At 37.6% G+C, this 22555-nt stretch overlaps 1 protein-coding gene across 2 annotated transcripts; it reads right to left on the reverse strand.

Annotated features, from left to right (window-relative positions):
* Positions 1 to 105: 105 nt before the first annotated feature.
* Rbbp5 (retinoblastoma binding protein 5) lies at positions 106 to 22292 on the reverse strand. Of its 2 annotated transcripts, XM_053783883.2 has the most exons (10): positions 22099 to 22287; positions 18432 to 18630; positions 17893 to 18010; positions 17174 to 17284; positions 15400 to 15581; positions 14981 to 15100; positions 11965 to 12118; positions 9660 to 9872; positions 2787 to 3033; positions 106 to 1084 (listed from the first exon to the last, which is right to left on the reverse strand). In XM_053783883.2, the coding sequence occupies exons 1-10, from the start codon at positions 22115 to 22117 to the stop codon at positions 975 to 977; spliced, it is 1473 nt and encodes a 490-aa protein (XP_053639858.1). In that variant the 5' UTR covers positions 22118 to 22287; the 3' UTR covers positions 106 to 974. The 2 variants fall into 2 exon arrangements, with proteins under 2 accessions (XP_053639858.1, XP_053639859.1); XM_053783884.2 differs by lacking the exon at positions 17174 to 17284 and having other exon boundaries at positions 22099 to 22292.
* Positions 22293 to 22555: the final 263 nt, after the last annotated feature.

Here is a 22555-nt window from a genome sequence, read left to right on the forward strand (position 1 = left end):
CTGGTCTGACAAATTGCAATTTCTGTGACGAATTTGTAAGGGTATGTGAAAGAAGGAAATTAAAATGAACATAAGAAAGAGCAAAGTGATGAGGGAAACAAACAATTGAGGCAATTGTTCTTCTTTATTCTTTTTATCTTTTTAGGTCACCCTGCCTTGGTAGAATATGGTTGGTTTAAAAAAACAATATACATTTACTAATTACCTCTATTATTCACAAAACATATACTGTACATAAATGTTAATTTACACATATTATACTCTAATATTTTGAGTCATGAAAAATAATGACCTGGATAAAAGATATTCAGAAGTAGGAAAGCAACTGGGCCAGAAAAAAAACAATGAATAATTGAATCTATTCAGTGACTGCCAATAAGTAGTATTATTATTACATTCATGAAGAAGAGGAGGGGCAATAAATCCACAGGGGGTCATACAGTGTCTAGGGTAATGGGAGGCAATCAGGTTTGATCCAAGGAAAGGGAGGTCAGAATTCAATTCTTTGGATCAACAGCCCCTCACCAGCATCAAGGAACCTCCCTTGAGGGGTGCCCATTCGTAAAAATGTTGGACAATCAAAAGCCAAAAATTTGTAGGGACAACTGTCTCATATTGTATGTAAATATGAGACAAACAATCTGAGGCAGTACTGAATTTGTCATTTAGAAAATGTTTCTAGTTTATAATGAGAGCAATTGCTTAAATTAAAATACAAGCCCAAAAACTACAAATTGAAGTTTCCATATTAAAAATGACTGTTGCTACACACTCCTAATTCAACACAATAAAATACTGTGTATGTTGTTACTGTTTGGAGGGTCATCTGAACTGTGATGTCAGCAGTCTTCTGGTAAGACAATGAGTGAATGAATGATGGTGAAAGTGTTTCTTCTTTTTTGGGCCACCCTGCTTCAGTGGGAGATGGCCTGAGTTAAAAAAAAGTATATATTATACAGATGTGTAAACTTTCATCAGTGTTTTTTTCTATCCTTTTTTGAATCTCCTTTGGAATTGTTTCTCCCTTTTTTGTTTCCTGCAGCTTGCTTCTCCTTTGGTCTGTTGCTCACCAGTGGATGGACCTCTAAGGAAAGACAATGAAAATTTTAGTACAAGATATTACTGCATCTTGATAATGGTACATGTTACATGCATCAAAGGAAAACAAAAATCTTCTGTTCCTTCGATATTACAGTACAGTACATAATATTAAATTCCCTTTCTAAAGTACTTAACTGTTTGCCACAACTAATAGCATGACAAAAAAGTTGCAATGTAACAACTCAAATAGCTGCCCAGTGTGACTAATATCTGGCTTCACAAGAGGGTACCTCAAGACATGAACATTAAAATGGTATAAAATACCGACAGGTTGCTAGGTAAGACACATATGCAACAGTTAGGTATCTTTATTTTGAAACGTTTCGCCTACACAGCAGGCTTCTCACCTCCTGGCGGTATATAGGCTCCATCCTGTCACTTCAACTCCATATTGTTTCAGACTATGGAACAATACTCTTCTCCAGACTGAGGGACTGACCACCTCAAAACTTCAAGGGTGATGGACTGATTACGTCGTCTTCAAGTATCTTCTGCTTCTATCAACTTTTCTGTACTCGACTGAAGAAGCCTACTGTGTAGGCGAAACGTTTCGAAATAAAGATACCTAACTGTTGCATATGTGTCTTACCTAGCAACCTCAAGACATATAATGTGTAACACATTTATATTCTTCTGAGGAAAACCAAACAGTCACATATTATAGGATTCCACCATAATGAACTAAAAATCCTAATATATTAGCACTCAGAATGATTAATATTTGACAACAGTCTAAAAATCTTTTTGAGTCTTCTTAATCATATCCAGTGCATAAAAAAAATTAAGCACTATTTTGATTATTTTGCATGAAATTTTCATTTGCAAAAGTAGTTTATAGGTTAATCAAACATTAATTATAAATTATGAAGATTGAAAATACTATTCATACAGTATCTATATAGTGATATATTTTTTCTCAGTTATTATTTTCCACAAGATAAATATCTGAAAATAAATAAAATTGGGATTAGGGCACATGAATTGCAATAGCTTCATGTAAAAATGGCAGTGGTTACAAAAAAAAGTTTTTTGTTTTTTTTTTCAACGAACTGCTGCATCCCACTGAGGCAGGGTGACCTTAAAAGAAAAACGAAAGTTTCTCTTTTTAAATTTAGTAATATATACAGGAGAAGGGGTTACTAGCCCCTTGCTCCCAGCATTTAAGTCACCTCTTATGACACACATGGCTTACTGAGAAAGAATTCTGCTCTACTTCCCCATGGAGACAAAAAATCTTTTTTTTTTTTTAACAAACCAGCCATATCCCACCTAGGCAGGGTGACATCTATTCTGAATAATTAAAAAAAAATCTAATTTTTGAACATTCACCCCAATAAGAGTTTCTATATATTAGACAGGTATTAAAGATTACAAAGCAGCACCAATATTCAATGGAAGCTTTTAATAAATCAGTTTGCAACTTAAAAAAATGTACCTCTAATGGAATGCAACTCTAAGTTCCTCCCTAAGCATTTTTCAAGGATGACTAGTTCATAATACTTTCTCTGAAAGCGAACTAAATTTTCCAAGAGTTCATTAGTCTTAAGGGTGAGGCTAAGTAAAAAAGCTGACATTTGGGACTGGAGGCAGTCTCCTTAATTTATGGCTGATTGATCTGATTGTGACTAATGGCTGATAATGGTACTTCCAACTACCTACATACTTGGCTTTCACAAAGTACCTACCATCTGTTGGTGCATTTTCTAACGAAACATCAAATGTTTTGGGTCTCTTCTTTTTGGGTGAAACATTTTCTTTACTGTCACCCGATCTCTTGGATGACAGATCCTCATTTGGTGCACCCTCTGGACCCCAGCCTTCTTCAGGTTCTTCAATTTCAGGAGAGATGGGAAGGTACAAAAGAGCATGGCTATCATCATCTTCGTCTGAGCTGCAGAAGGCAGTTACTGGTTCTGTACTTGTAACATCAACCTGAAACAAAATAAAACTATTAATCTAATGATATAGTAAAAGCTCAATCAATGGAAAAAATAGTTTAAACTATATAAAATTACTATAATTTTAAAGTCTTACTATTCTCTCATGTTAAAAGCTAAATTTACAAGGTAATGAAAATAAGGCTAATCAAAATTTCCCTTTCATTCAAAATAAGCACAGAATCTCAGGAATAAATGATAAACATAGAATAAATTTGTTAATGGAGGAAAGTGGAAATGCACCTTACTAGTGCCAACACTTTCATACGTGTGTGTGAGACATGGTCTTTAAACATTTCAGTTAATTAATTAAGAGGCTGGAGGTAGTGTAAATGTATGTTTGAAATCAAACTTGTGTGAATATTATGCGGTGAATAAGGAGAACTAACATTTTAAAAAAGCTCCACTAAAAACTTTTTAGACTCCATAATGTTGCTTCATTTTACAACTTTATTGATGCCTTTAAACACACAAAATTGAAATAGACTCAAATGTCAGCTATAATATATATTCTGGAGTAGGAATTTTTAATGTTACAAAACATTACTATCACATACACACCCACAAATAACTACAAAGAGACTAAACAGCCCATGGCTTGCAAAAGTCTTCCATGATCAATTGATAAAAAACATAAGAACATAAAGAAGGAACACTGCAACAGGCCTACTGGCCTATGCGAGGCAGCTCCAATTCTCGTACCTGCTTAAGCCAATGCCTTGACCTAATGAGGTCAGACACATCACTTAAGGGAGGAGCAGTGCATCCGACCTAGTAGCACAAGCTAATAAGGTCCAACTCACACCCACCCACACCCACTCATGTATTTTCCAACCTATTTTTAAAACTACACAACGTCTTAGCGTCTATGACGGTACTTGGGAGTTTGTTCCACTCATCCACAACTCTATTACCAAACCAGTGCTTTCCTATATCCTTCCTGAATCTGAATTTTTCCAGTTTAAAGCTATTGCTGCGAGTTCTGTCTATGTTAGATATTTTTAGCACACTATTTACATCCCCTTTATTAATTCCTGTTTTCCATTTATACACCTCAATCATATCCCCCCTAATTCTATGCCTTTCTAGAGAGTGCAGGTTCAGGGCCCTCAGTCTATTCTCATAGGGAAGATTTCTGATACATGGGATCAACTTTGTCATCCTCCTTTGTACGTTTTCCAGTGCATTTATATTCATTCTGTAATACGGTGACCAAAACTGCACAGCATAATCTAAATGAGGCCTAACCAAAGATATATGGAGTGGAAGAACAACCTGAGGACTCTTATTATTTATACTTCTTGCTATGAAGCCAAGGATTCTCTTAGCTTTATTGCAAACACTAATGCACTGTTGTCTTGGTTTTAGATTACTACTAACCAGAACTCCTAAATCCTTATCACAATCTGTAATATTAAGATCTACATTATTTAGTTTGTATGTGGCATGATTATTTTCCTGTCCAACATTTAGAACTTTGCATTTGTCTATATTAAACTGCATCTGCCACTTCTCCGACCACTGCATCAGTCTATTCAAATCATCCTGGAGTGCTCTAATGTCTTCATTAGAATGAATTGTATGGCCTATTTTGGTGTCATCAGCAAATTTGCTTATGTCGATATTTATTCCCTCATCTATGTTGCTTACGTAGATTGTGAACAACAAGAGGCCCAACACTGACCCCTGTGGAACACTGCTTGTGACGTGCCCCCATTCTGATTTCTCCCCATTTATGCAAACTCTATGCTGCCTATTCGTCAACCACGCCTCAATCCAGGAAAAAATTTCTCCTCCTATTCCGTGTGCCTTAAGTTTCCTCAATAGCCTCTGGTGTGGAACTCTATCGAAAGCCTTACTGAAGTCCATATACACAATATCATATTCATTACCATGATCTACCTCCTCAAACACCTTAGTGAAAAAAGTTAGTAATTTCGTAAGACAGGAACGCCCCTTTGAAAAACCGTGCTGAGATTCATTAATCAATTTATGCCTTTCGAGATGGCTACGAATTGCTTCGGCAATTATTGATTCCATAAATTTTCCCAGTATGGAGGCAAGGCTTATTGGTCTAAAGGTCGAAACTAAGGACCTGTCACCTGCCTTGTAAATAGGTATTACATTTACCATTTTCCACTTGTCAGGCACTATGCCAGTTTGTAGTGATATATTGAAAAGATTAGCCAAAGGTATGCTAAGTTCCTCTTTACATTCCTTTAACACCCTTGCAAACAGTTCATCAGGGCCTGGGGATTTGTTAGCTTTTAATTTCTCTATTTGTCTGAGGACCACGTCACTAGTTACCACAATCATGCATAGTTTATTATCGTCCTGTTCTACATAATCTATTATTTCTGGAATTCCGCTAGTATCTTTCCCGAGTAAAAACCGAGAGGAAGTAAGAATTGAAAATTTCACACATTTCCTTATCACTGTCAGTAATCTGACCTGAGTTACTCTTAAGTGGACCTATCTTGTCCCTAATCTTACTTCTGTATACCTGAAAGAACCCTTTTGGGTTTGTCTTCGAATCCCTTGCAGCCTTAGCCTCATAATCCCTTTATGCTTTTCTTATTCCTTATTTTATTTCTCTCTTTAATTGAACATATTGATTTCTTAACTGTCCCTCCCCTCTTTTGATACACCTATATATGCCTCTCTTTTGACCAATGAAATGTTTTAATCCATTGTTCATCCATTTGGGATCATTTTTGTTAGATCTAATTTCCCTACTTGGAACAAAAGTTGTCTGGGCAGCTAGAACTATGCTCTGAAAAATGTCATATTGGCAACCAAGATCACCTACCTGACCCATAGTCAGGACATCTCAATTTAGCCCACCCAGGTAATTTTTCAGTCCCATGAAATCAGCCAAGCGAAAGTTTGGGACAGAGATTTGATTGCAGTTATTCGGGTAACTCCATGATATACTGAAACTAAGTGATCTGTCATCACTTTCCCCAAGCTCATCATTAACCTCAAGATTATTAACTTGTGATTCTTTGTTGGCAAAAACCAAGTCAAGTAGATTGTTTCTTCTAGTTGGTTCTGTCATAAACTGTTTTAAAAAGCAATCCTGAACCATATCAAGAAAGTCACTAAACTCAAGATTTCCTGTCACATTGTTCCAATCAATTTGTCTAAAGTTAAAATCTCCCATTAACACAACATTTTCATATCTAGATGCCTTATGAATTTCATCCCATAGCAGCTTACTGCACTCTCTATCAAGGTTTGGAGGCCTATAAATCACACCCAAAATTAACTTTTCACAACCCTTGAGAAACTGTAGCCAAACAGATTCTGTGTCCGATGTTTCTAATCTTATATCTTGTCTAATGCAACAATTTAAATTATCTCTGGCATACATCGCCACTCCACCACCCTTCCTGTTGACCTCATCAGTATGGAATAGTTTTAATAATGAGCTGAAGTATAATCTGGAGTACATCTCCAAGGAAAGAGCATAGAAGAACTGTGTAACACTCACAAGAATCAAAGTATCCAAGAAATACTGATATTCTTAAAGATTAAATGACTCCAAAAGAAGATATAATTAAAAAAAAAACCACTCCTAAATTTCAATGGTCAAAAAAATTCTTTCAGAGTAAAGGAGCCTTCCCTCTCAGCTACTGATATGCTGTATAAAATTATCAATTTATTCTCCACAGCAGGAACTCATCTTGTAAATAACATCATTTGATGAACACATCTTTCTCTTTGGGTCAGCCTGCCTTGGTGGGAAATGGCCAATGTGTTGAAAAAAAAAAAAAAATCTTTCCAGACTGTCTAATCCACTAATATTATAAAAATATTTGAGAAAGTGATTCACAAACAGCTGTACTCACACTTTACAAAACATAATGTTATTCCTTTTCAATTTATATATACTAACAAAAAAAAAAAATAGCATTTGAAAGAAATGAATATCCTTTTGGACTTTTTATTAATCTGTTGATATGGTTCAGATGCTTTAGTAATTTAGTAAGGATGAAACATATTTGGTAGACTTAGACAGTGTATAAATCTAGCATGGAAGGAAGGAAGGGTTGGCGTTGTCCCAAGAAGAGTTGGAGGGAATGGGTGGAGGAGGTTTTTGAGTAGTGGGGACTTGAGCATTCAAGCAGGTATGTGTAAGCATGTTAGATGAGAGTGGGTAAAAATGAGTGAATCTTGAAATTTGATATGTTGCTAGAATGTGAGAAATTTAGCATTTATGAGGGGATTCAGGAAAATTAGGAAGATGATTAAATTATGATATCAAGGTGTGTCCTAGGTAGTAGATTGGTAGACAGCAACCACCCAGGGAGGTACTACTGTCCTGCCAAGTGAGTGTAAAACGAAAGCCTGTAATTGTTTTACATGATGATAGGATTGCTGGTGTCTTTTGTCTGTCTCATAAATATACAAGATTACAGGTACGTCTTGCTACGTCTACTCACACTTAGGTCACACTACACATATATGTACAAGCATATATATACACACCCCTCTGGGTTTTCTGCTATTTTCTTTCTAGTTCTTGTTCTTGTTTATTTCCCCTTATCTCCATGGGGAAGTGGAACAGAATTCTTCCTTCGTAAGCCATGCGTGTTGTAAGAGGCGACTAAAATGTCGGGAGCAAGGGGCTAGTAACTCCTTCTCCTGTATATATTACTAAGTGTAAAAGGAGAAATTTTCGTTTCTCCTTTTGGGCCACCCCACCTCGGTGGGATACAGCCGGTGTGTTGAAAGAAAGATCAAGGTGTGTAAAGGTAGAAAGTTGAAAGTGAACATTAATAAGAGTAAGGTGATGAGGGTATCAAACGATTTAGATAAAGAAAAATTGGATATCACAATGGAGAGAGGGAGTATGGAAGAAGTGAATGTTTTCAGATACAGTGGACCCTCACCTAATGATATTAATTGGTACCCAAGAACGAATATCATTAGGCGAGTTTTTTAGCGTTAGCCGAGGCAAAATGTTAGCGTTAAAATGTATCGTTAGGCGAATTTAACATTATGCGATGCGTTCGTTAGGCGAGGGTCCACTGTATTTGGGAGTTGACTTGTCAGTGGATGGGTTTATGAAGGATGAGGTTAACCACAGAATTAATGAAGGAAAAAAGGTGAGCGGTGCATTGACGTATCTGTGGAGACAAAAAATGTTATGCATGGAGGCTAAGCAGGGAATGTACGAAAGTATAGCGGTACCATTACTCTTATATGGGTGTGAAGCTTAGATTGTAAATGCTGCAGCGAGGAGGTGGCTGGAGGCAGTGGAGATGTCCTATCTAAGGGCAATGTGTGGTGTAAATATTATGCAGAGAATTCGGAGTGTTTAAATTAGGAGGTGTGGAGTTACTAAAAGTATTATAGTCAGAGGGCTGAAGAGGAGTTGTTGAGGTAGTTTGGTCATTTAGAGAGAATGGATCAAAGTAGAATGACTTGGAGAGCGTATAAATCTGTAGGGGAAGTAAGGCGGGGTACGGGTCGTCCTCAAAAAGGTTGGAGGAAGGGGGCAAAGGAGGATTTCTGGGCTAGGGATTTGGACTTCCAGCAAGCATGCGTGAGTGTGTTAGATAGGAATGAATGGAGACTAATGGTTTTTGGGACCTGACAAACTGTTGGAGTGTGAGCAGGGTAATATTTTGTGAAGAGATTCAGGGAAACCAGTTAGCCGGACTTAAGACCTGGAAGTGGGAAGTACAATGCCTGGAATTTAAGGGAGGGGTTTTGGATATTGGCAGCTTGGAGGGACTCCTAAACTGTCATATCGGAGCGCCTCTGCAAAGAGTGATTATGTATGAGTGAGGTGAAAGTGGTGAATGATGATGAAAGCATTTTCTTTCTTTTTGGGTCACCCTGCCTCGGTGGGAGATGGCTGGCGTGTTAAAAAAAATAAAAAAATCAAGGCACTTCTGGAAAGAGCCAGAGAATAAGTGATGGTGAATGTGTTTCCTTCTCTGGAATCATCTTACCTTTGTGAGATTTATTTTTTAACACATCAGCCTTTTCCCACCGAGGTAGGGTGACCCAAAAAGAAAGAAAACCATAAAGAGAAAGAAAAAACTTTTATCATCATTCAACACTTTCACCATCGCTCATACATAATCACTGTCTTCGCAGAGGCGCTCAGATATGACAGCTTAAACATCCCTCCAGACTGCCAATATCCTAAACCCCTCCTTTAAAGTACAGGCATTGTACTTCCCATTTCCAGGACTCAAGTACGGCTAGCCTGTTTCCCTGAATCCCTTCACAAAATATTACCCTACTCACACTCCAACAGCTGGGAATTGTCTATGTTAAAAAAAGTAGCAAATAGCAGTTACTCATTCCTGCACATAATCCATTATAATAATTTTATCTAATTTATTTATAATGCAATATTATTTTTTGATTGCAACCTGTTAAATATAATTAAAATACAGTACAATGATCAGCCTAAGATGCTAAATAAGCTCTAGACATAAAATTAACTAAAGTATATTTTTTTAACACATCAGCCATCTCCCACCGAGACAGGGTGACCCAAAAAAGTAAGGAACACTTTCACCATCATATATATTTAACTAATAACCTCAGTTTTCAGATACTGAATCACTACTACTCAAAGAAGTGATCGTTCATACTCACTTCCACATCTTCCTCTCTTCTTTCTTGGCTAAGTTCAACACTCTTGTCTTCATCACTTTGATCAAACTCTGATTCTCGTTCTTCATACTCCACATTTTCATCAAGCTCTTTAAAATCTGGAGCAAATGCTGACCAATTTTCGACCTGATTCTGTGACCACACTGATACAACTCCAGAGCTGATAGATGCCATGATAGGACGTACAGGATGCCACTGAAGAACAATATTTATATGTAAAATCATATTAAATTAAAGTATTTTGAGCTAAAATAATCTCATACTAGATACTGTACTTGATAATCACTAAATATAGATAAAGATATATTTCATACAATAAAGAAATATAAAATCAAACTGATGCAAAAGGTCTACCTCCAGTCTCATATGGTCTCTTGTTAGAGACTCTAGGCCTAAGAATAGGTTATGTAAACAAATGGAATAACTCATGCGCTAAATGAAAAAAAAAAAAAATCTTTCTGAGGTTTTTAACCTATATGCAAAAATGAAGTAGACCTAATGTCATTTACATGACAATCAGTTTGTGTATTATTTTAATCTTTCTCTACCTAATTAAAATATAAAATATTGATTTTTTAAATGAGGTAATGTGTCAGTTCAGTCTAATTTTTAATTATCTTACTTATTAATTATCTCCACTGACTTGAAAGGAATAATTTCAGTATAGTAGTTATTGTACAGATTAGCAGTCTAGTGGTCCTGTGTTTAAATCACCAATGAGGAAGAAACGTTAATTTTTATATATATTGCTCCTACCGCTATGTACTCTTTGATGTCTCATATAAAACCTAGCTGGTTCACAAATATTCACTTCAGTGGTGACAATAGTGCTCGTCATGGCATTATACCAGGTTAGCACCCCTACATAACACAGTGACGAAAATCAAAGGCCTACCATACAGGGGGGTCTTTTTTCATTAGTGCATTATGCTGGGTAGCAGCTATTAGCATGACGTCACGGCCTGCCACCACACTCCATAGTGACTCCTCAGTGCTCACACGGCTGCCATGGTGAGAGGAAGTGTTGCACTTTTTTCTCTCATCTATCCCATCTTTGTTCCCTTTGGTTTTGGGGCTATACATGTTTGATTATGGGTAAAAGGAAATCTTTAACACCTGAAACTATAGCTCAAATCATAGGGCTTCACAAAGCTGGGCACCAGACAAAAGAAATAGTGGAGAATGTTGGTGTGTGTGAGCGTTCAGTGAGAAACTGGGTGCAGCGTTTCAAGGCTGGTGGTGGTGTCGAGATATCATGTGCCAAACCTCGGCCTGGCCCCTCGAAGAAGACATCTGTTTATACCTTAACTGTGTTAAAGAAGCAATTACAGAGTACACCTAAGATAACTGCTAGAGAACTGAAAGAAAAGAACCCACATCTGCTCTCAGAGGTGTCTGTAAGAACTGTTACCAGACGTGTGTCAGAACTGGGCTACAGTAGTCACTGCCAGGTTAAGAAACTGATCCTCTCCAAGCCACAGAAGAAACACAGGCTGGATTATGCAAAGAAATGTCTTCACTGGAATCCTCAACAGTAGTCTGAAGTACTTTGGAGTGATGAAGCAACCTTCACAGTCACCTGTAACTGTGGTGAACATGTGTACCGACCCAGAGATAGTGACTTGCTAGACCCACGCTACACCTGTGGGACCACCAAACACCCAGATTCGCTCATGGTTTGGGGGGTGTTTCAGTGCTCAGTGTTGGTAAACTCATTGTGCTTCCCAAAAACCAGTATACGAACCAGTATAATTACCTGGAGTTATTGTGTGACAATTTACCTGAGGCGTTTGACAAGTGTGGGGCTACGGTTTTTATGTAGGACGGTGCACCGTGTCATACCGCCAAATCTGTAGTTCAGTGGCTTAAGGACTGTGAAGTGAAGTTCTTTAATGGCTGGCCAGGCAATTTCCCAGACCTAAACCTTATTGGGAACCTCTGGTTAATAGTGAAATGAAGTTTACTGAGCAAGGATATCAGTTCCATCCTATGGCTGGAGGCTGCTCTACACGAGGCATCAAATAATATACCTCCCCAAACCCTCAAGAATTTGAGAGAGTCTTCCTACACAGCTGAGGGACGTGATTAAGTGTAAAGGACACAGCACCATGTATTTAAACCTAAGTAAGTGTGCAAATACATATATTATGATCTTTCATGGCATGTGTTTGTGTTTTGGTATGTGTGGGGGAGGGGTGGCATAATGCTGTGACGAGCACTGTACATCTTCATATAACTTTGTGGTAGTTAAAATTTAAATCCTAGATTAAAACTTATAAAGGCTTACTACAACATCCAGCAGCATTTCTCCTTTGGTGCCATGAAGAATCTTAACCAAGTTACCAACACTTCGTTCCCAGATGTACAAAGAGTGTTGTCGTGCTGAGCCAGCACATATGTATTCCCCATCTCCAGAGAAACAACACTTTTTCCACATGGTTCTAGGAAAGAATGAACACCACATTTGTTAACATCTTAGCCACAATACAGCATTCCAGCAACATTCATCACCTCCAAGTCTCCTTCTGTCATGAAGTACAGAGATTCTTATTTGAAAATAATACAAACAATAATGGTATGTCACCTATATTTCAATTTTACATGAATATGAATAATATAATGTTTATTTATAATCCACAACTGGCCAATGTAACCACTGAATTTGATGCTTGCAAATTTTTCAAGACAGGGCCAAAGTCTGTCCACAAGACTTTGAATAATTTTGTAATTTTTTAGTGGATTTAATTTAATTTTAATGGATTTAATTTAAGTTTGGGTTGCTATTTTTTACTGAAAAGCACATTTTGAGTGTAGGGGCCTGAGCATCCAACACGCTTGTACATGTATAAGTGTGTTGGACCAGAGTGGAGACGAGTGGTTTTTGTGGTTTAACCTACTGCTGGAGTGTAAGCAAAGTAACATTTATGTAGGGAATTGGGATAAACAAGTTAGCTGGACTTGAGTCATGGAGGTTTGAAGTACAGTGCTTGCACTCTAAAGGAGGGATGAAAATGTTTCAGTTCAGAGGGCCACCTGACCTGTAGTGTCAGCATACTTTTAACAAGACTTACTGATGGGGAATATGTTTCCTTCTTTTGGGTCACCCTACCTCAGTGAGAGACAGCTGGTGTGTTAAAAAAATATGTTTTACACTTACTTAAGCACTGAGTTTGTTATAGTGAAATTCAGTGTAATAAGGACTAAGACAATAGCGATCAATTTGTAGGTTAACATAGAATCAGCAGCAGATATTCTGATAATGCTCTTTTACGAGAGAAAGGGTCAACTGCACCAACTCAGCAAAAGAGGCTTACAGTGTTGCATTACACATACAGCAAAACCTCGGTTTACGTAATTATTCAGTTCTAAAAAGTCTGACGAAAACTGAATAGTACGAAAACTGAAGCAATATTTCCCATAAGAAATAATGTAAATCCAATTAATCCACTCCAGACACCCAAAAATATTAACAAAAAATACATTTTATAGAGAATAACTATAGTTTTACATACAGAAAACAATGAGAAATGAAAATAAATGACTAATGAAATGGATAAATGAACATTTGACATCACTTTTACCTTACTGAAGATTCTTAGAATTAGCATATGGAAGATGGTGAGGAGGGGAGAGGGAGGAGGAGAGGTTATTGTTTGAAAGGGGAATCCCCTTCCACAAGGACTTCAGGTATCAAGACTCTATCCGAGGTTACTTCCCCTCTTTGTCTTTTACTGTCACTAGGACCAGCTTGAGAGTCACTGTACCCCTGTCACACAAAAAATCTGTCCAGAGAGGTCTGTTTCTGGCATCTCTTTACGATTTGCCTAAAATGGGACAAGGCACTGTCATTGAACATGTTGCAGACACAGCTTGCAACAGCTTTGTTAGGGTGATATTTCTCCACAAAACTTTGCAACTAACTCCACTTTGCACATATGTCCTTAATCACTGAAGAAGACACATTCTCCCCTCTCTCTTCCTCCTCCTCTGAAGGATGAACATGCGGGGTGATGCTCACTCAACAAGAAACAAAGGCAGACAGAGTCATGAACGCATAGGATGCTTTGTGTGGGTGCTTGAGTGGCCAAGTCATGCGGACACATTTGGTATGGACCATTTTCAACTCTACGAAAACTGGGACAAAATTTCAATGAAAAAAAGTCATCGAAAACCAAATCCTACAAAAACTGGGGAATACAAAAACCAAGGTTCCACTATAATTTTAAATTAAAGTACAGTAGAACCCCAAGTTTCAGCTGCCCTAAGTATCGGCCGCTTTAAGATTCGACCGCTTTTTTCGGCCAAATTTTATCCCGAGTTCTAGCCGTTGCCCCGGGTTTCAGCTGGCCTACCAGACCTGTCCGCTTGCCCATGCTTGCATGCCTCCCCGCGCAGGTATTGTGAGCCAGTCTAGCGCTGTTTATCCTTGAATTAACATTACCCTGCATGCTCATCCTGCCAGTCAACCAGCCAAGTAACCAGGCAGCCAGGCATCCAGGTATCCAGGCAGCCAGGCATCCAGGCAGCCAGGCAGCCAGGCAACAAGCCAGCCAGGCAACCAGACAGCCAGGCAACCAGCCATCTAGCCAGCCAGGCAGCCATCCAGGTAACCAGACAGCCAGGTAACCAGCCAGACAGGCATCCAGCCAGCCAGGCAACCAGCCAGACAGGCATCCACCCAGCCAGGCAACCAGCCAGACAGGCATCCAGTCAGCCAGGCAATGAGCCAGCCAGGCAGCCAGTCAGTCAGGGAACCAGCCAGCCATCCAGCTAGCCAGGCAGCTATCCAGCCAGGCAGCCAGTCAACCAGGCAGCCAGCTAGCCAGGCAACCAGCCAGCCAGGCAGCCAGCTAGGCAGGCAACCAGGCAGCCAAACATTTCACAATAAATTCCCTATCTTCCAGATGCCAACAAGTCTCTTCAATAAAGGTAAGCAAATGTTATTTGAAATGTTTATTGAAATTTTAATTTATCTATTGTACTACTAATTTAAGTATACTATATGTATTTATCTGTGTTGTGTGTATGTAAAACTATAGTTATTCTTTAAAAAATGTATTTTTTGTGAATATTTTTGTGGATCTGGAACAGCTTAATTGAATTTACATTATTTCTTAGGGGAGATAATGCTTTGCCTTTCGGCTGTTTCGAGTTTAGGCCTAGCTCCTGGAACAGATTACGGCCGAAACTCGGGGTAACACTGTACTATACTGTACAGGAAATACTATACAGTTCTATACTGTACATATTTTTTTGGAATTTATATAAGCACCAATATAACAGTCAGGCAGAATAAAACTTACTTATTAACAAGATCCTGCAGTTTCTGTGTAGGTTCAGGATCATCATCTTTTCCACACTTCAAAACTTTACGCGCATCATAAACACGAATCACGCGATCTGCCGAGTTTACTAGAAAGAACCTGTCAAAGGATTGATGTTCTGTACATACATATAACAGAAATTAATGAATAATGTGTTGAATCATAAACACTACAGCTTCCAACCACTTACTACCTACCATACGTTTGCTGCGTCCACCCCATATCTTATGCATATCCACCTCCTTGGATCAAACCTGAATGCTTCCCATTCATCACATGTTGTATGACCCCCTACAGGTTTAGCATTTTTCCATGAAAATATTTTGTGCCATTATACCACCTAGTGAATTAGGAGTAAAAAAATTAAATATTATTTAATGAAAAATTTATCAACTTACTCTGTTCTCCTTGCAAACTCGATGCTCTTCACAGCTGCTGCACTAGTAGTTCCTTGACCAATTCGAAATGTGGCTTTTATTTTCAAATCTGGACATGACAGAATTAACAGCTTTCCACGACTATTGCCAGTAAATATGTGCTCCCCTCGGCGATCAAAAGATGCTACAATATTTACATCTCCCTGGAATAACATCAATGAAAATACTGTAGTAAATTAAATTATTCCTAATATTTATGTGTCATTAACATTTGTTCAGGTTATCTTTTAGTCAAAAGAATTTAGAATATTTTAAATACCTTAAATAGAGTAACAAAGATCTTGGAATCAACTTTTCATAATTTTGAAATCAATTATAAGGGGACTGCATGCAGTTTTTGAAGGGGATGCACATCTAGACATGACCATTAATGCTAAATCCTTGAATAATGCATCACTACAGAGATACTATTCCAAAAATGCTTGTATAGTTGGTACCTATTCCTAGAGGCCCTGTGAATTCAGAGTCCATGATCGATCTAAAATTCTGTCTCCAAGTCCAAGCATAACTTCCCTACTGCAGCTCGTATACCAAAGAGTGAATGATGCGATACTACACCAACGACACTTTTCACCATATTTTGGATAAGTTTAATAAATGTTAAATGTTAAATAGACTACATCAATGCAGACTGCATCTACGATATCATGGAATTAATGAGGTGAGAGCTAACCATAACTTATGCTAGAAATTGTGGCCAGTGGTAGTGAAAGAGTTTAATTGCTTCCACAACACTGATAGGGATCTGAGGATGGTGTAGCAACAAGGATAAGGTTTCAAGGATATGGAAGAAGCAGAGGGAGGCTGATAAAATGACTGCATCCTTAAGTAAAATTCAGTTTCACAATAAATGCATAGTAACATACAGCTTTACAATATGTGCAAGGCTAAATACAGTTTTCAATAAGTATATAGTAGACTTCATTTTTAAAATAAGAGCATGGTAAACTACCATTTTACAATAAGATGAGCTGATGAATGAAAATACTTTTTTTTTTTTTCCAACAACAGGCCGTATCCCACCAAGGCAGGGTGGCCCAAAAAGAAAAACGAAAATTTCTCTTTTTAAATTTAGTAATTTATACAGGAAAAGGGGTTACTAGCCCCTTGCTCCCAGCATTTTAGTCGCCTCTTACAACATGCATGGCTTAAGGAGGAAGAATTTTGTTCCACTTCCCCATGGAGATAAGAGGAAATAAACAAGAACAAGAACTAGGAAGAAAATAGAAGAAAACCCAGAGGGGTGTGTGTATATATGCTTGTAAATGTATGTGCAGTGTGACCTAAGTGTAAGAAGAAGTAGCAAGACGTACCTGAAATCTTGCATGCTTATGAAACAGACAAAAGATACCAGCAATCCTACCATCATGTAAAACAATTACAGGCTTTCGTTTTACGCTCACTTGGCAGGACGAATGAAAATACTTACTGACATAATAAAGTCAACCCAACACCATAACCACCACTACAAGCACCACAAGAGCCATCATTTCAGTGTAGCAGTCCCAATATGATCCTCCAAGGAAATCACCCCTCAAACTTTCTCTTCAGCACTGACATCATAGACATTAAATACAGTATAACTGATGTACGTATGTGATTCTCAACCATTGTACAGTATTTCATGTAACAATGACACAGTGGTATTTGCAGATTTGGCATTCACAGTAACTTCTTGGTAAGCAACCCGTAATTACAGTATCTGTAAAGTAGCTTAAACATGAATCTTCTTTACCTCATCATCCATAGGAATAATTTCATGTGAAGCATCTACATTAACCAAGACAGCAGGATGTCTCATTGGGCATACCAAGAACATTTTGTCATTTCTAGGGTGAAATTGAACCTGAAAATATAACAGATTATAAACAATATATTAAGAATACAAAATCCCTTATGTAAGTTCCTGTGGTTAAGTTTCTTCAACTTCCTATAATAAAAAAAAAATGTTTAAACACATAAAGATCCTGTTGCTACATCTTTCAACAATTATCAAGTTGTTTCAATTTCCTGTGATGATGCAGTTGCCACATCATTAACATAATTTTTCTCATCTAGAAAGATGATTCCTATATCTTCTATTATCACAAATGTAGATATATCATTAAAAGTAACATTTTGGAAAGCAATGCCATTTTTGTTAAGCTTCATTTTTTATTTCAAAGTTTTAAATAAAAATTTGTACTGGATTATGTGGATTCTTGGAACTGCCATAGCAGTACAGTCAGCAGTCTAAACTGTCTGTTATTTAGGTGAAGCACTGTATATCTATGCAATTAGCTGTGTCAAGAATTTGAGGTGGTGAATGGAATTAGAATGCTAAAACTTTCAGAGCATAAAATCAATATACATTATCACTTATACATACACTGCAACATGATATGGTATATGCCACATAAATTCTATATTCTTGAAATATAAAAAAAAAAAGACAAGTAACTGATAAACACCAACCTTCATAACAGGCGAAGGAAACCTATATTTAATGTCACATTCTCCCGAGAGCACATCCCAGATGCACACATTATTGTCTGTGGAGACACTTACAAGCTTGTATCCAGCTCGAGACCAACTGATGAAAAAAAACATTAATTATTACACTATCAAGAACTGAACTGCATCAAAAAAGTAATTCATATGGTACACTAGAATATTATTATTATAATACTGATAAAGAAGCACTGAAATCACAGAGCTTATAGCACTTGGGGAATGTGAGGTATTGTAATCACGGTTGATCTGAGGAAAGAAAGAGTAACTCAAATTCTTTGAATAAAGTGCCCTTCATCAGTATCAAAGAACCTTTTATTGAATAGTCCATTGGAGTAAAGGCCAAAGTATAGGCTGCAGAAAAAATGCAACACTGCTTATAATTTAAAATAAAACCTTTTGTGATACTGCAGTTATATAAATCATGAATATTACTGTAATATAAAATACATAAGTCAGTCTTGGTGTTTAGTATCCTTTTACAAAACATAAAGGAAACTAACCTGAGAGAACACACTGGGTGTACATGAGCACTTATAATCTTGGCAATGCCACGTGTCAGAAAATCCCAAATAACTATACGTCCATCATTACATCCCACAGCCAAGAGAGTTCCTCGTCTGTTAAATGCACAGGTCACAGCTAGTGATGCACAGTCCAGGGCTCCATCAAATTCCTCAGGGTAATTCTGCCCAAATGATTCTGAAAATATAAATATGTTAGGAAATCAATATGAGGCTTTGCTTATATAAAATCAAGCACCTAAATTATTGGGAATTATTAAAATAAATTAAACTGTACTCTCTGGAAAGCAAGCAGGACAGACACATCATAATTTATACCTAGAAAATTGTGAAGGAGTTTATTCCAAACCTGTATTGTGAAATTATTCTACGAAAGCAAGACATTTGGCAGACTGTGACTATTATTATTATTATTATTATTATTATTACAATCTAGGGAAACACTAAACGAATACAGGTCATAGAGTGCACAGGAAATGGGAGGCAATCATGTTCAATCCAAAGAATGGAGAACAGGTCTACTGCTTTATATAAAGAGCCCCCCCTCACCTGCATCAAGTTACCTCCCTTGAGGAGCAGGCAGTGATGCAAAATAACCAGAAATAAGCTTATTTAGTATTATCCTGCAAACATCTAAAGATCAAAACAGCTCAAGCAATTTTTTGTGCATATTTTACTAGAAAATAAACTCTACTGTATAATAAAACTTGAACCCTTAATTTAGCATACTAATAGGGGCAGAGGGTGCCTGGTAATGCTAACTGTCCATTAAATCTGAATGATAAGGTTATTTTTCCATAATCGCAATACAGGACAATTCTGGAATATCTGACTTTATCAATTAAATCTGAAATTAATTTTGTCCCTTAAATCTAAAATCAATTTACCCAGCAGATCTTAACCATAACCCACAATTCCTGAAATAATGGACTTTGTTAAACCCAAAATCAATTTACCTAGTGGACTGTAACAATAATGAATGACTCTGGAAACAATGGGCTTTGTCTGGACAAGGGGTTTTACTCATCAAATCTGAAACCTGTTAAATCAAGGTTCATTAAGTTGAGATTTTACCACATTGTATTGCTGATGCAACTCACTCATTCCTAACCTCTACAGTGCTTCTTATAATTATTATTATAGTCACAAAACTATGCCATATTCGTGGCCATGCTGCTTAATATTAAAATTTTTGGGGATCACACTATACTATACATTTGTATAGTGCCTGCGATACTTGGAGTATACCTGGAGAAGGTTCCGGGGGTCAACGTCCCCGCAGCCCGGTCTGTGACCAGGCCTCATGGTGGATCAGGGCCTGATCAACCAAGCTGTTACTGTTGGCCTCACGTAAACCGACGTACGAACCACAGCACAGCTGGTCAGGTACATTTTGCATTACATTATTATTATGGTATTACATTCGTGGGAAGTGCTAAACTATTTATATAATAATACAGCTTCTTCTCACTTAGCGACATACTTGTTTACCGATGACTCGAACTTATGACGGGCTCTCTGACCAGTATGCATACCCAAATAATATATATTAGAGCTGATTTCCTCTATTCTGTTTATTACAATATACAGTACACTACTGCATAAACATTTAAAAGCATACTAAAAATGTTATAAATAGTGCAGAGGTGACATTAAAACAATATTAAAGATGGCTGACATAACATCATTAAGTGAGGAGAGGCTGTACTTGTCTGACACAGCAATATCTTGAAATCTTGATATAGAAATTTCTTCAACACTTGCCTAACCTATTGGCATAACTTACTTCCACTACTGGATTTTCTCTATCAGTGACAATGCCTCCAACTGCTTTGCCTCACCTGTCTCCATTATATATTTAAGCCCTTTCTCTGTACATGTGCTGTGCTATTATCAAGACTCATAGACTGAATACATCATCTCCAGTCTGAGGGACTGATTACCTCGAACTCCTCATTTTCCACCATTTTTCTCTATACCGGACTGATGAAGTCAATGGTTGGCAAAATGTTTCCACAATAGATACTCAAGTGTTGCACAAGTGTTTTATTAACCATAAAAAACGTCTTTTCCGAAAGGTACTAGTTATACATATCTAGATTATTAAGTGCACTTAATACTAGAGAATTTACATAAAAAACATACCCAGCAGAAAAGTACATATTGTGCCATAATGGAAGGTAATCAGGTTCAATCCGAGGAAGAGGACAGGTCTAATTTCTTGGTTCAACTTCCTTTAGTAAGTTTATTTAGGTACAACTTATATAAGTGCAATTACACAAGTTTAGTGTTGTCTTACATATTGGCATCATTGCATTTCCCTTGAAGGGGATAAATTTTGAAGTTGCAACCTATTATTATTGTTGTTATTAAAAAACAATCACTAAACCTGTATGAGTCAGTGAAATTTAACCCAAGATAACTAAACAACCAGTGACATCTATATTGTGGTCTATATTAGTAAGTTTATTTAGGCACAGATACACATGAGTACAATTATCATACATAGCATAAATTACTTAGGACCCCAATAGAAACAAATCTTCTTCTTTCTTCTTTGTTGGGTTTATGAGGGCCACTGACAGCATAAGCTGTATCGAGCCCAGTTTCTCGATGGTACGAGTAAAAATTGTTGTCCAAGGCTGGGCACTGAGAGAAAAGGAACAAAAGTCCCTTTGTAAATAGAGATAGAAACTTGAAGTTTCCAATTAGATCCAGTGGACCCCCTTGCCAAGCCCCAGCAGAGAGGGATGCCCACACTCCCACCTGAGTTCAGTATCCGGCTTCCCACCAAAGACTGATAAAGAATTTTCTGCGGAGCGGAAAATATGGAGCTGGCTAAAAGCCAATGAACAGGTGCCCCTCCTGCAGAGTGCCCGGCGGGCAAAATAGATGAGGACAAGTGTCCCAGAGAGAACAGTGGAAATTTGTCATCGATACTCAGGCAAGAGAGAGACGCCCACACCTGATGAAGGCTGGCACAGGGTTAATGGAAATAAATCACTTTATCTGGCTTATTTGGGGGGCACTTGGCCTGGTAGGCAACACAATTGCTTCACAAGCTGAGTGTCCATGGTTCGATCCCCGGCAAGGGTGAAAACACTGGGCGTATTTCCTTACACCTGTTGTCCCGTTCACCTAACAAGTAGGTACCTGGGTGTTAGCTGACTAGTGTGGATTGCATCCTGGGTGGAAAAGATTTAAGGACCCCAATGAAAATAAGACTGATAGTCCCTCGATGACACAATGACTTTCTTGGGTTATCCTGGGTGGCTAACCGTCCGGGGTTAAAAATCCAAACAAAATCTTATCCCTTAAGTAACTTATTCCAGGATTATGCTAGGTAATTTACACTATGTAGGATAACTGTACTTACATGTACCTGTGCCGTAATAAACTTACCAAACCAAAAAAAAAGTAGTGCAAAGTAACTTATTTCCACTGGATCTTTTATGCTAAACAATATTTTATTACACGTAAACTACATTTTGTAAACCGCGGAAACAAAAGCTGTTTGTTTTTTGTCTAAGATAAATATTTGGCTTACAGGTCGTCAATGTAACATTTTGAAATGCTATTCGCTGGCCTAAGTGTGCTCAAATTATAAATAAATAAATAAATAAATAAATAACAAAGTGATATTTACCCAGTAGTTCTAGATTCATATTTACGTTCCTCTGCTGTGTCGATGATGGCGGTGGAGAGTTTTTCCTGAGTGACACAAGGAGACTCTGGAACTCGGTTTAACTTCACAATCAAAGGCTGGATGTAAACTCTGGTTTCCATTGAAAGCTAGTCAAAGGAAGGATTTAAACTCTGGTTTCCCTTGAAAGTAAGTCAAAGGATAAATATAAACTCAGGTTTCCCTTGAAAGCGAGTTAAAGGATGAATGTAAACTCTGGTTTCCCTTGAAAGTGAGTCAAAGGATGGATGTAAATTCTGATTTCCCTTGAAAGCGAGTCAAAGGAAGGATGTAAACTCTGGTTTCCCTTGAAAGTGAGTCAAAGGAAGGATGTAAACTCTGGTTTCCCTTGAAAGCGAGTCAAAGGAAGGATGTAAACTCTGGTTTCCCTTGAAAGCGAGTCAAAGGATGGATGTAAATT

This window comes from Cherax quadricarinatus, chromosome 33, assembly GCF_038502225.1.
Source record: "Cherax quadricarinatus isolate ZL_2023a chromosome 33, ASM3850222v1, whole genome shotgun sequence".
NCBI lineage: Eukaryota > Metazoa > Arthropoda > Malacostraca > Decapoda > Parastacidae > Cherax > Cherax quadricarinatus.